Below are 15158 nucleotides of genomic sequence, written 5' to 3' on the forward strand. Positions count from 1 at the left end.
ATATATATATATAATGGAACATTATTAATTATTATTAATTTAATATATTAAATATAATATTGCAACTAAAATAAATAATATTTAAGGTAAGTATTGAAATACGATTTATTCTTATAATAAATGCATAACAAACAAACAAATATATAAATGTCACTTTATTTTAATCACAAACACACATATACACATGGTACAATTATTTATTAAAAATTGTAATTTTTATTATTTTTATTATAAGAGAAAAAACACAAAAACACAAACGCACAATAAAAACACTTGTAGATTTTTCAACAGCTAAATAAAAACGACAAATAACGCGAATCACATGTAACTGTAAGAATTTTTTTATTATTTTTATTATAAGAGAAAAAACGCAAAAACACAAAAACACAAACGCACAATAAAAACACTTGTAGATTTTTCAACAGCTAAATAAAAACGACAAATAACTCCAATCACATGTAACTGTAAGCACTGTTGTAAAAAAGGTTGGGTCTATACCCAGATAACAATAGTGCGTCGCACATAAGTGTCACGAAATGAGTTTCATTTTGTGCATGCATAAAATCTGCTTAAATACATGAAAATAAACTACACATGACTAGCACGATATGCGTCTCATTTTCTGCGTGCGAAAATTATGTTTAATGCCATTTTTTAATGCGAGTACATTGTCGCACGATGGTTGCACGTATGTGATGGTAATGCGAGGCATTTTGTGTGTTCGAAAGAGCACCTTAAAGTTTTACATTACGTGACTTACGACAATTTGCGTTTTGTGCGTGAAAAAGTGCACCTTTAATGAGCGTTCTTTACACTATTGGGACTATTCACCCATTATCGATCTAGCTGTCGATGTATCAACACGTCCTCGTGGTCGTTGTTGTTATTTAGTTTGGTGATAGTGGTGTTAACTGAATATTTGGATTACAAGAAGTTTGTCAAAAAGGTAAGTACTACAACAAAATAATACATTTTTGTCCTTTAAATTTTAATTAGTAAAAATATTGTTGTAAAATTTTTTATTTTTTACTGTGTACCAAGAAGTTTAATACAAAACCTTCAAAAGATTTTTCTAGTTTACGAAAACATTCAATTATTTTCATCGCTTAATTTCAAATACTTTTAATGCAATATTAAATAAATTCCTCGAAAAATACAATCAATTTTAAGAAACATTAAATTATTCAATAAAATTAGTTGCAATAATTCAATTAGCTTGATAAACAACTAAATTTCTTCCCATAAAATCAACTACTCTAAGGAATTTTAATAAAATTTTTTCCAAAATTCAATTATTTTTATAAATATCAATATTCATCACAAGAATTTAATTCTTAAGAAAAATAATAAAATACTTTGCAGAAATCAAACTATTTTCAAAATTATATTAAAAATTCTTGTCAAGAATTAAATTATTGTCAAAAATTTTAATAAAATTGAATCCAATTCAGGGTGTCTACTAACTAATTCCGGGAAAAATTTAAATTAAAAGCGGGAAAGCAGTTAATGACTGACGAACTTGTCAGTCAATTTTCCTGGCCCGGAAGCAAAAAAAGTGAGAAATTCGGAGACACTAAGATTTCCAATCTTCTGTTCGGTAAGTTTAACTTTTAATAGAGATTCATTATTTGATCTACTTAATGGATTGATTTTGCAATATTACATAAATTTTTTGTAGAATCTAGGAAAAATTAATTACTATGTTTATCATTAAAAAATACGTAAACTAAAATTTGTTCTTTAACATTAATTAAGTAGGTATATTTTAATGTTTTTATAATTGAATGTATTAATCTTCATATTCTTTCATTAATTCTGTCCGCAGTTAGAAGTTACTTTTTCTGTATGCTTTTGTTTTTTTTTCTTTAAAAAATATTATTTGACAAATCGAAAATATGCGGGTATTTTTTCATGACTTATAATAAAATATTACAAATTAGAAATTTTTTGAAAAATTATGCACGGAGAAAAATGGATAGTTAAAAGTAGATATTTAAAAAATATATAATCAAATTTATTATCTGTATAGTTAGAAATATTATCTTCCTGAAATATTATATATTCCCGTTTAGTATATCTAGATAATCAAATTTATTATCCTGGATAGTCAACTTGCCGAGCGCTTGCGCAGAAGTTTGATTACCGATTATTGATTACAACCGTTTTCGAACGAGTTTTTCTCTGCACACAGGCACTTTTTACAAAATCTGACAACGTACATTTGTCACAAATGTTTTTAATTGTCTGAATTCAAAAGATTTTGTCAATCCATGCAGAAACGCGGTTGCAGGATTGGAAATAAAAAAGTAATGTAATGGCAGGCCACAAGACGTATGTTACAGCCATTTTGACAGTAGAGGGCAGAAGCATGCAGGGAGTGTAAAGGCTCAGCTGTCAAAATGATTCGCATTACATTGCTACGGTAATTCCAATGCTGCAACCACGTTTCTGCATGGATTGACAAAATCTTTTGAATTCAGACAATTAAAAACATTTGTGACAAATGTACGTTGTCAGATTTTGTAAAAAGTGCCTGTGAACAGAGGGAAATTTGTTAAAAAAAGAATGTTTACCAATTACACGTCATTTAAACCTGTCAGTGCCGTATTTGTTGGGTGATAACTGTTGGTCGCACACGTCGCACATTATCGAGAAATTTGAGAGACCATCGAACACCGTTAAGTAGTTTTATATTATTCGAAATTTAAAAACATTGTCAAATTTTTTTATACTGAATTTCAGATATAATATTGCTTAAAAAATATATAAAACTTACGATTAGCAACATAACCTTTAAACCTGTCAAAAGGATTTAAACATTTCAAGGGTACCGTTAAATTAATGTATTTTGTTCTGTAAAATTTTCAGATTTTCCATAAAAAATTATTTATCTAGGAAAAATATTCACTAATTTCTTAAAAAATTAACTTTTATCATTAAATATTTTTTATTGATCAATTTAGATGTATATAAACACAGCAACTTGCGTTTATTATCTAGGATAGTCAAAGTAAACATCTTGGATAATGTCAGTTAGTATGTAAGTTTGATTATCCCAAGATACTAAATTTAACTATCTAGATGGTTGTCCTATAGTTGAGTATCCAAGATCGTCACCCTGATTATCTAGATAGTAAATTTAACTATCCATTTTTCTCCGTGTGATAAAAAATATACCCATTTTGTTTGTTGTATGCTTTCTTATATAACAAATTTCGTTTGACTCATCTAAATTATTATGCAAATTATTCTCCTTTTTATTTTTAAAAAATGCTAAAAAATTATTCATTGTTAAAAAATTTTGATTAAAAAGTAGGAAATATACCCATTTTATGCATAATTTTTATCTCTCAATAACAATATTGTTTACAAAATGATTTTTTTTCTTTTGTTAAGAAAAACATTAGATATTCCCGTTTCTTAATATTTTTGTAGAAAATTCTTACTTTCATAAGGAAATAATTTGCATCAATTTTATTTAATAGTTTTAATTGTTTTAAGTTTTAATAAAATTTAAAGTTTTTAAAAATGAAGGAAAAAATATTTATGAAATAGAGTTGTCAATTAGAAAATTTAATTGAAAAAGAAACTGAAAATTTTTTTAATTTTTAGAAAAGAAAGAAAAAATTTTATTGAAAGAAATGTTCGAAAACAATAATTTCTTTTTTAAATATTTAATTATTATTATTTTCACATAGGAATTAAGATAGGTGTGCAATATTCGAATCGAGAGAAAATTCTATTCGAACTTGACAATTCGAAATTCGAATTGCGCAACATACAGCATACACATTATAGCACATTAATTCGATATTCGTCTAACTTGGATTTTCGAATTGGCCGACTTGATTCGAAAATCGAGTAGAGTCGAGTAATTCGAAAGTCGAAACTTCGATTTTCTAATTGTCCGATTCGAATCGAAAGTAGACCGAGTCGAGTTGTGCAATTCGAAACGACGATTTTCGAATTATCTCCGATTCGAATTTTCTGTTGTCGAGTCGATTAATGTTCGGTTCAACTCAATTAAATGCCTACCTCTAAATTAAGATTTTCAAAAATTTCAAATTCAAAGATTTTTGAAATTAATCAACTTTAAAAATGTTGTTATAAAACATACAGATAGCTATTACTCCGAGTTGTCGACTCGGAGTGATCGATTTCTTCATGTTTTCTAATATAATTAAAGATGATCGAGAGATAAAATCATTATTTTATATTATAAGAATAAGAATATTGTTACTGTAACTTCATCAAAATTATTTTTATATTCTATTATTATTTAAAAATTAAACTAAAATTTATTTTCAAATCAATTTTTATTAGAAAATTCTACGAGAATTAATTGAAGTTTTTAAAATAGTTACATTTTCCAAGGAATTCGATTAAAATTGAAATTCTACAACGCTCTAATACTTTTAATATTCAATTATTATTTAAAATTTTAAATAAAAATTTATTTTAAAATCAAGTTTTACTAGAAAATCCTACGAAAATTCAATTATTTAAATACAAAAAAAAATTAAAAATAATGAAATTTCAGTAAAATTTTTATTATTTATGAGAATAACTGAATGTTTGCGTATAATTTTATTAAAATAGTAGATATTGAAAATTTTTTAAATAATTGAAAATTTGACACGAATTTGATTAAATTTTTTGAAAATAATTGAATTTTGAAGAATTATTTAATTTATAAATAAAGATAATAAATAGTATTTTGTCGAGATATTCTTGTAAATTTTAAACATAATTGAATTTTGTGATAAGAATTTTATTACCTTTGAAAATAATTGAGTTTCTGCAATCATTTGTAACTTCTTAAAAATTAAAATTTTAGATCTTAATTGTAACTTAATCATTTAATTGTTTTTTCAGAATCAGCGAGACAGTGTACTTTTTTTGCTGGGCCTCACAGTATTTCTGAATTTAAAAACGAGATGCTCGAAGTGCTCCGAATTACCAAACAAAGATACAGGAATAGGAATAATAACAAGAAACAAGAAGAAAATTTTGAAGAAATGGATTCGGAGGATATATTAGAAGAAATTAAGCGGTTACAGGAATTGGATCATGTCAATGATGTAGATGATATTTCTGCAAATGACGGTGACGACGAGATAGTCTCTGATGACACAGTATAATGTGAGTTCCCAAAATTTGGTTGGTACAAATTTTTAAAATTGTACCCTTATTTTAAAAAAAATTGTTTTATTTAATTTGTAAAATTCGTCATCTAGTGATGACAGTTATAATTGTTTGATAGTCTCTGACGACACAGTATAATGTGAGTTCCCAAAATTTGGTTGGTACAAATTTTTAAAATTGTACCCTTACACTAAAAAAAAGTTCATTGAATCAAGCAAATGCATTTTCTTGACCTGATTTATTTGAAACAAACCCATATTTTCTTATTGGAAGAAATTTATTTTCTTGTGTCAAGTAATTTTGAGCATTGATCAAAGTTATTGAAATAAGAAAATATGGGTTTGACATAAGTAAATATCTTACTGTTTCAAACGAACTGTTTTACATGCGCCAAGTCTCGAAAAAGTATTGAATCAAGAATATCATGTTCTCACGTCAAGTAATTTACCTTGAGTTATTTGGTATCTTGAGTCAAATAATTTTTTTATTTCCTTTAAAGCAACTATTTATTTCATTCAACACCCATAGTCTTGAGCCAAGAAAATGGGAAGATTAATACAAGTTAATAATTGTTTCAACTCAATTAAAAATTATTTTGTTTCAAAAAAATATTAATTAATCTAAGCATTTCTTTTACTTGAAGCATTTCTATATTCTCATGTTTCAAAATCATTAATTTCTTGCGAGAATGTTATATTTTCTGGAATGAAATATTTTATTTATTCAATTCAATTAAGTGTAAGATCTTGAATTAAATCATTCTTTTGTTTCCTTTAAAAAAGTTTTTACTTAATTCAACGCTCATATAATCCTGATTCCAGAAAATACGAAGTTTAATATAAGTAAATATTTGTTTCAAGTTGATTAAAAATTATATTCAATTAATCCCATATTTATTTGAAGAAAGAAATTCATTTTCTTGTGTCAAGTAATTATTAGCATTGAACAGAATTCTTGAATTAACAATTTAGTATTTGGCAGAACTCAATATGTAATTATTTCAACCAAATATTTTACTTTTCCGAAGTACCAAAAAGTATTGAATCTAGAATATCATGTTCTTAAGCGAAATAATAAAGTATTGTGTGGAGAATTCATGTTTCTTGAATCGAATCATTTTATTTATTTGCTTTGAAACTTTTTTTACTTAACACAATGCCAGTGTTCTTGATCCAAGAAAATATTTTTCTTCAAATGTATATGCAACTTAAATATCAGTTTTTGAAAACTGTCCATAAGGCTAACGCAGAATAGATCTGTAACCGGAACCGCAATCGTAACCGTAAGCGTAAGAATGAGTTAGAGAAGGATAAACAATATACCTATCCTTCTTTAACTCATTCTTACGGTTACGCTTACGATTGCGGTTCCGGTTACAGATCTATTCTGCGTTGGCCTTTACAGTTACATGTGATTGGAGTTATTTGTCGTTTTTATTTAGCTGTTGAAAAATCTACAAGTGTTTTTATTGTGCGTTTGTGTTTTTGTGTTTTTGCGTTTTTTCTCTTATAATAAAAATAATAAAAAAATTCTTACAGTTACATGTGATTCGCGTTATTTGTCGTTTTTATTTAGCTGTTGAAAAATCTACAAGTGTTTTTATTGTGCGTTTGTGTTTTTGTGTTTTTTCTCTTATAATAAAAATAATAAAAATTACAATTTTTAATAAATAATTGTACCATGTGTATATGTGTGTTTGTGATTAAAATAAAGTGACATTTATATATTTGTTTGTTTGTTATGCATTTATTATAAGAATAAATCGTATTTCAATACTTACCTTAAATATTATTTATTTTAGTTGCAATATTATATTTAATATATTAAATTAATAATAATTAATAATGTTCCATTATATATATATATCCCCACAGCACCGAAACTTTCCTAAAAATTTATTAAATATTTACTTGCAATGTTCGGAATATGTAATTGCAATGTTTATTGAAAGTTGTGTAAAGAACAATTTTCACTAAACATTTCAGTTAAATATGCCGAATATTACAAGTAAATATTCAATAAATTGTTAGGAAAGTTTCGGTGCTGTGGGGGTATATATATTTTTTTTTTAAAAATGGTATTCACATATGACCGTAAATACGACCCTAAATACGGGCATAAATACGGCTGTATTTGCTGTTTCAATTACACTACCCTTCTAAGGCCCGTATTTAGGGTCGTATTCACAGTCATATTTACGCTCGTATTTACAGTGCACAAATAATTTTGAGATCAAATAATATACATGTATACAAAACGATGTTTTAGTTAGAAAATATTACGACTGTTCGACTGTGTTAAAAATTCTTTTGTATAGAAAAGAATTAAAATGTGACAGAATACACATTTAACGACTATACATTTTAATAAATGTATGTTTCTATATTCTATTAATTTTATTATAACTATATAGTTTATCAAAAAGTACTTTATGAATAAATATTTGAGTATTTATTTAATTTATTATTTGACGTCGTTAAAAATAAAACGCTACAACGAACGAAGGACCAGATTCAAACTAGAGGTTATTTTTTAACGAAAAGTTTTGTTTTCTTTAGAATGACAGTATTTAATGACGATGTGTTATTATAAACTATTTATATTTCATTTATAAAATTTTAAGACACATGAAACCGTTTTTCTGGGTTGTTTCTTTTTGGACGGAGTTGTGTTCATTCCCAATAAACTGAAACAACTAGGTTTGTTTTTCGTAACAATCGATAGTAACGAGGGTTGGAAAAACGAATCAGTTCCAAATCATTTTAGCATGTGTTCTGTTTTAATGGTTTAGGAGCAGACAATTTTAAAGCACGAAAAATATTAAATGACAGTTTTTCTAGTTTTTGACAAACAACGAATGTTTATTTTGAAATATAATTAACAATTTGTTTTTAAGGTACCATTCACTTGAACAGCGAATTGGACATTACAAAACGAATAGATAAGTGTGGAAAAAGGGTCAAATCCAGTTGGCGGCGACGTCCATTAGCGTTGGGAATTTAAAACCCAGTGGATCATACCACAAATAATAAGTCTGAATATGCGAGAAGGTTGACAAAAAATTTATTTTCTGATTCAATCAAGGAAACAAATTGTTTCGATAATTCAGAATTTTATAAATGACTTTATAATTTCTACAGGTGATAAACGATTGGTAAACGAATAGAAAACGTATTGTTTACGACAGTATGCGCATAACGACTGTGTATACGATTTATTAATATCTAACGACTGTACGAGGGGGTTGTCGACAACATAAATTTAAATAACTGTTTTATATAAACTTTTTAATTTGTCTGGTAAATGTGTCACCAGAAGAAAGTAGAGGTCCTAGAAGCAGCTACTACGAAGAAAATTGATTAACGAAATGATTGATATTTTGATCTCTCAGAACGAAACTGAGACAATTAGTAACGACTGTAATTCATAGACAACACTGTCAAAGACGGTTATAACAATAAATTATAAAACGACATGTGTTATAACGACAGTAGAGACGATTGTCAATTAAATTATAATAATAAAAATTAATAATTTTTATAAATTAAACAATGTTATATAATAGGAAGACAGTAAATACGAAAGTTAATATGATGACAGTAAATAATAAAGAAAAATTAAAAAACGAATGTTCATAATTTAAATGATATGCAATATAAATTTATAAAAAACGAAAGTATTGTTAATAAAGACAATGGTGATCACGATGAGATGAAAGGCAGTATTGACGATCAATCAGAGACGAAAAAGGAGGTAAATCAGGCAATAACGAAAGGATATTTGTTAATTTTTAATAATAAATGACAGTTTGAATATAAACGATAGTGCTGACTCCAATTAACTGAATCTTACCCCCTTTTTTTATATGACCTTGACGATGCATAACAAAAATAAAACTACAGATTCAGCAACGAATGAACGATGATGAATAGCTAAAGCGACTTAGAATTATAGATAAATCTATTTGTTCAGTACTCTTAGATAATGACTGTTCCTTTAATTCAGACGAAATGTAAAAAACAAATAAATTTAAAAAAGTACATAAATAAACGAATTGTTAACGAAAAATTAAACGACAACTACTAATAATATCTTTAAACCAAATGACTGATCTTTCCATGAATTCGCTTCAGAAAAAAAACTTAAAATAAATTTCTATTAGCGAAATAGTAACGACAGTATAGTATTAATTATTTAATAATTATTAATAATGGTTTCAATAAATTATAATTATTTTATAATTTAATAATTAATTTAATTGTTAATGAATAAATAATTGAACTTTAAATTAACCTATAACCTTATGTGTATTTTTACGAGTTGTTAGCGGATAAATTACAGACGATAGATTTGTTTTATATTTTAAATACGATGACAGTTATTTCCTTAAAATTCTTTTTAACAATAAATAAAAAAACGAACTTAAATTGCAAGAAATTCTCATAAATGGAATAAGTATAGTTCATTGTATGACAATTTTCTATACTTACGATAAAAACGAAACATTAAGTAAACTAAACAAACGATGCGAAATAAAATTTAACGAGTGTAACTAAAACAAATTTAATTAATTAAATATGATACGAAATGAGATTCTATAAATTTTCTTTTTGATCGACGTGAGAAACTTATTTCTAATAATAAAAACAAAAAATAACGAGAGGAAAAGAAAAACAATTCTTGTTTTAAAAGGTTTAAATAATGAAAAACAGACGATACTTTTTTTAATTTAATAACGAATAAAGTATTAATTGTTTTTAAAATTCTATTGTTTTGGACCAAAACAAATCGAATACTGTCAGTTTACAAAAATCCTTTGGATTTTAAAGTGATAGTAATTATTTTAAATTACACCGAAAAAAATCTCAATGGTATTATTAACTATGACCCTATAGTTAATCTTAATCTAGTAAAAGTAATAAGGATTCCTAATCATTATGGTTAGGATCGCTAGGTTGATTCAACAAATTCAAGCCTGGCAAAAACAACCCTGCAAATCTTAGTCAAATTGACTAGGATTTTAGTAATTTTGACTATTTCCATAATGCGCACGCGTCTGCTTCTGTTCTGACAGTGTTTACCTCTATATCTTTCGCGTCATTTATCGTGATTTCGTAAAACGATTTTTTATCATTACTCGCGTCTATTTTTTGTACATAAAATGGAGTTCTTACATACATCAAAATTGCTGGTTTCTCGGAACCTCTGGAAATATAGATAGTCCATGTTTTGGAAAGTAAACTATTTAATTATATTAGTCAATTCTTTCAGATTTTTTTTGGTTAGGTTTCAATATAAATCGTCGAAATTTTTACGCACGTGGTGACAACATTTTTAATATTTTAATCGCGCAGTGTGTTTGAAAATTTACCTTTGCAATAATTTGTGTATTTAAATTTATTTCCATTTAAATGGCATAAATAATTAAAAATAAATAGTTTTTGACAAGTGTATAAAATTGTGTACTCGAAATGTATAAAACATCATCTGATTAAGTATTGTATTTTGACTCGAAAATCTAGTGTCTATTAAAAAATTGAAATACCAAGTCGTGTTTAGTGTAGTGGTTATCGTTCCGGGTTTCAAAGTGCGTATTCGTTAGGTTCAGGTGCTCGCGTCCCCCCTGCGTCAAATATTTATTTCATAAGTTTAAATTAATTCTAAAGTATATAAATACAAAGTCAAATATAAATATGTTTAATAAAATAATTAATTATTTTTTTTAATTATATTTACTTTTTCTCTTTTATTGGATAATAAGAATTTGATTAAGAATTTCAAATAATTATGATACACAGTGTAAATCTAATATTATTATCCTAGTCATTTTGACTATTTTTTTCTGATTGCATCGACTAATTTTCCTGGTCCCTTTAACTATGCTTGAATTTTATTTCTTTGACTAGGATTCTATAGTTGGCTCCTCTCGTAACTAAGAAACCTAGTCAATTCCTGGTATACGGGTCCTAGGCATTTTTTTCGGTGTACTTGAAACTTAAACAAAACGAAATGTTCAAATAAACGATATAAGTCACAAAAAAACGATTGCTCTTAAAAGAATCAAGAATTCAAAAACAATATTTTTACGAATGTCAAAACTACTTTTTATAAGATTGCCATCAGTCTATGACCACTGTCGCTCATTAAAAAATTATAATTAAAAAATAAAACGTTAGGAAAACAAAGAGGTATTACCGGTAAGAGTTTAGTCAGCTCAAATAAGAAGCCTAAGTGTTACTGATTCAGCCAATAATGAAAGACAGTTTTCAAAATTAAATATTATGACAAAAATTTTAATTTTGATCTATTTGAATGATCTTGTAATAATATTATGGTAAACACTTTTACAAAAAAAAGTAACGACAGTCAACTATTAAAACAATTTGATTATAAAATGACAGTTTAAAAACTCAACAACGAAAGACACAAACAAGTACGAATGGAGAACTAAAAATTGATTTCACAGAACATCGGAACCGAAATGTAAATATGTTAAATCAAATCATTATTCCGTCAATGCCTAATAATATTTTCACCTTGGTAGAAAAATATGATTCACCTAATTATTTCTTCAACTATAAGAAAGTCCGATTATAAATGCAGCACTGTCACTGCAATACTTTTAATATCACTTGAAAACATTTCACCCTGATAAATACTAAATAAATTACTCGCACCACTACTGAGAAAAATTGAATTTATCGATAAGCAAATAATTGGTATCCACCCTAAGTAAGTGAAATTATAAAGACTTTTTTCTATTTGAAAATAAACACCAATTATCACTAGTGAAATTGTTGATATAATACCGGAAAATATTAAAATTGTTCGACGATTTATTTTTTCGATTATATTTATACCGACTAGACATGTTAAAGTATTGAGTAGTGACCATAAAATCATTGCCTTCTTTGGATCCATTGGTGTTGTTTTGTAACTTAAAATTTGTTGTCCATAGACACCGATTATTGTCTGTCCTGATAGGATGTTTAATAAACCAGTCGATATGACAATTATCATTGCTTTTCTATTCGTTGGATTTGAAAATAATTTCCATATTCTTGTTTCACTAATTTTTTCACTAAACGAATTTTTATTTGATAATTTCTTATTTTCTGTTTTTGGTAATTCGATTTTGTCGTTGTCTAATTTTGAATTTTCAAAGTCCCCTGTTTGTGGATTCAAAGTTTTAACTGTTTTTGAACATTTATTATCACTCTTTTGATTGATTTCGATAAAATATGATGAATCGGGCATAAAGAGGAATATGATGATAAAAAGAATTGGTAGCAGCAATAGAATGTAATTCATTTGTTGATAATTCAAGTAGGCACCTAGAATAATTGTGAGAGTACCACCGATGCCTCTTGATAAACGAATAAGAAGCAAAAATATTCCACGATTATTTTTGTTGCTCACTTCAACCACGTAGAGAATCATTGTACAGAGGCCGGCTCCATAGGCAATACCGCCGATAAGTCGTGCACAATAAAGTGATATATAATTTTTGGCTAATATTATTAATAGCCAGGAAATTAATTGCGGTGCTGAGAGCATTATTAATGTCCATTTACGTCCGATACGATCGACGAAAAATGGATTTAGAAAGAATCCTATTGATAGGCCTATTAAGTTGATTGACGCTATCCATGAACTTTGATTATAGGTGATTTTTATTTTTGATTCTTCACTCTCGAGATATGGTATTGCTGGTGAACTCCATGATATCAATGCACCATAGCCAGTTACTGTTATGCAACCTGTAAAATTTGTAAAAACAATTTGTAGAAATTTTGTATAAAAGTTAGTTAACATTTAGTAAATAGTTTGTACAAAATTTAGTGAAACGTTTCAATTATAATTAACAAATATTTTAATTTACAAAATTTGGTAAAAGATATGTATAAAGTTTAGTAAAAAAATCTTTGGTTTGCCTGTAAATAAAAAGGAATTTGATATTTAATTTTTTATCTACAAAATAAAAATACAGATATCTTTTAAAAACACTTTCTCCTTCAAAAAGATACTATTCTTTTTTTATTAAAAAAGTTTACTATTGATCTTTACATTGTACAAAGACTCACTGGACTCACAGTTCGAATCTAAAATATTTGAAGAAACTGTTTAATTTTAGATTTTATAATTTAGCGTCGACGCTAAGCGTAGAAAATAATATGTTTTTCTTTAATAAAAACCCAGAAAAAATACACTTTTGCAATAACTATAGTTTCAATAGTGCTCTGAAAAATTTTTACACTTAAAGTGAATGAAAAGAGTGATATTAGTGACATTTTTATGGCAAAAAATCCCAAAAATAGTTTTTGACGCTAAGCATCGACGCCAACTTCAAGAACTTTTAAATTACTGAATAAAAAAATGTTCATTGTGACACTAAATAAATCCAAATATTCTTTAATGCATTAATATCCAAAACAAAACTTCACAAATATTCTTAATTAAGGTCCCTGAAATTAGCGTCTAATCTCAGCGTCAGAAACTATTTAAAAAAAATTTTTAATGATGACAATATTACAAACCTATATATCTACGTTAACTTTCATACATTCACCTAGAATTCCAAAATATTTTATTGCGCTGTTTAAATCTAATTTTTTTTTTTAGAATTCTTTAATTTTCGAATTTTTTAAGTTAACGTCAAGCTAAGAGTAAAAATATTTTTTTATCGCAAAACCGAAAAAGGACAATATTTCAAAAGTTTTAGGTTCAATAATTGTGCTATGAAAATTTTTTACACTTTAAGTGAATGAAAACAGTATTGATATTAGTGATATTTTTATGGATAAAAAAAATATTTTTCGACGCTAAACATCGACACTAAATTCGGATATTTTTTACTACATGAATTGCCAAAAGAGAAATTCAGAAATATTCAAAAGTAACTTCCCTGAATTTAGCGTCGACGCCAAAATAAAAATTCGTAAATATTCGAATTTAATGTCTCTGAATTTTAGTTTTGACGCTAAAATTATGTAGTTTTTTCCAAATAATATTCATATTTGATTTTTGGCTTTTAATAAATAAGTAAATGAATATAATAATGTCCTTTTACAAAACATACCTGTTATTGCGGCGGCATATTGCAGAAGAAAGAATGTTTTTGGTTTGTTTGACATTTTTAGAAAAAAAGTACTCGTTCGAATGTTTTTTGGTATTTTATTTTTATAGAATTAAAATAAATTGATTCTCCTCTTAGTAGTAAATTGATAACAAGATTTCGAATTATTCTTAAAAGCAAAAAAAAATTTTTCTTTTTGCAATCAATCTAAACGAACTTTTTTGTGTAAGAGAAATAAATTTTTGAGACATCCTCAATTTAACAGATGCATAATTTGACTGAAACACATCAAGGTATATTGACTTTTCTTTCCGATAATTGTCATTATGAAAAATTATTACTATAATCACATTTTAATGACAGAATATACAGATGTTAGGAAGGAACGTGTAAATGATCATGTACGAAAAATTATAATACCATTTTGAACAGAACCAATCAACGAGTTTCCACCGGGTCGCTTACTTGTGTGGCGTGACGTGAAGTAAGTCTGATTGTGAGAGTTAGAGTGGAGAGTTAAACTGTCACTCTCACTGACCCCACTCTTGACATTGGTTCTGTTCAAAATGGCATTACAATTTTTCGTACATGATCATTTACACGTTCCTTCATAACATCTGTATATTCTCTGTCATTAAAATGTGATTAGTAATAACTTTTCATAGGGTAAGTCCGGGGGAGATGCGAGATGGCCAGTTGAAATATTTTACAGAATTTGTTAATAAACATCACTTATTATGAGTTATTCTTCAACCTTTTGTGACTACTAATAAATGTAAACAACAAATTGTTGAAAAATAATGAAAATGTAAGCGTAATTAATGACTTTTATTTAAAATTTTTTATGTTAATGTTAGATACTTAAGAAATATTAAAGAAAAACAATTTAAAAATGTCCGAGAACAAAATAATTGATCTAATTGACATTAGAGATGGA

At 26.7% G+C, this 15158-nt stretch overlaps 2 protein-coding genes across 2 annotated transcripts; one reads left to right on the forward strand and one right to left on the reverse strand.

Moving 5' to 3' along the window:
• The first annotated feature begins 593 nt into the window (after positions 1-593).
• Positions 594-9286, forward strand: LOC122498479. Its single transcript, XM_043606224.1, has 4 exons — positions 594-946; positions 1452-1597; positions 4876-5142; positions 8042-9286. The coding sequence occupies exons 2-3, from the start codon at positions 1507-1509 to the stop codon at positions 5139-5141; spliced, it is 357 nt and encodes a 118-aa protein (XP_043462159.1). The 5' UTR covers positions 594-946; positions 1452-1506; the 3' UTR covers position 5142; positions 8042-9286.
• Positions 9287-11010: 1724 nt separating this feature from the next.
• LOC122498445 (facilitated trehalose transporter Tret1-like) lies at positions 11011-14470 on the reverse strand. Its single transcript, XM_043606167.1, has 2 exons — positions 14225-14470; positions 11011-12905 (listed from the first exon to the last, which is right to left on the reverse strand). Exons 1-2 carry the CDS (start codon positions 14277-14279, stop codon positions 11737-11739), a joined length of 1224 nt encoding a protein of 407 aa, XP_043462102.1. The 5' UTR covers positions 14280-14470; the 3' UTR covers positions 11011-11736.
• Between the last annotated feature and the right edge of the window lie 688 nt (positions 14471-15158).

This window comes from Leptopilina heterotoma, unplaced genomic scaffold (genome assembly GCF_015476425.1).
Source record: "Leptopilina heterotoma isolate Lh14 unplaced genomic scaffold, ASM1547642v1 Lhet_15, whole genome shotgun sequence".
Taxonomy (NCBI): Eukaryota; Metazoa; Arthropoda; class Insecta; order Hymenoptera; family Figitidae; genus Leptopilina; species Leptopilina heterotoma.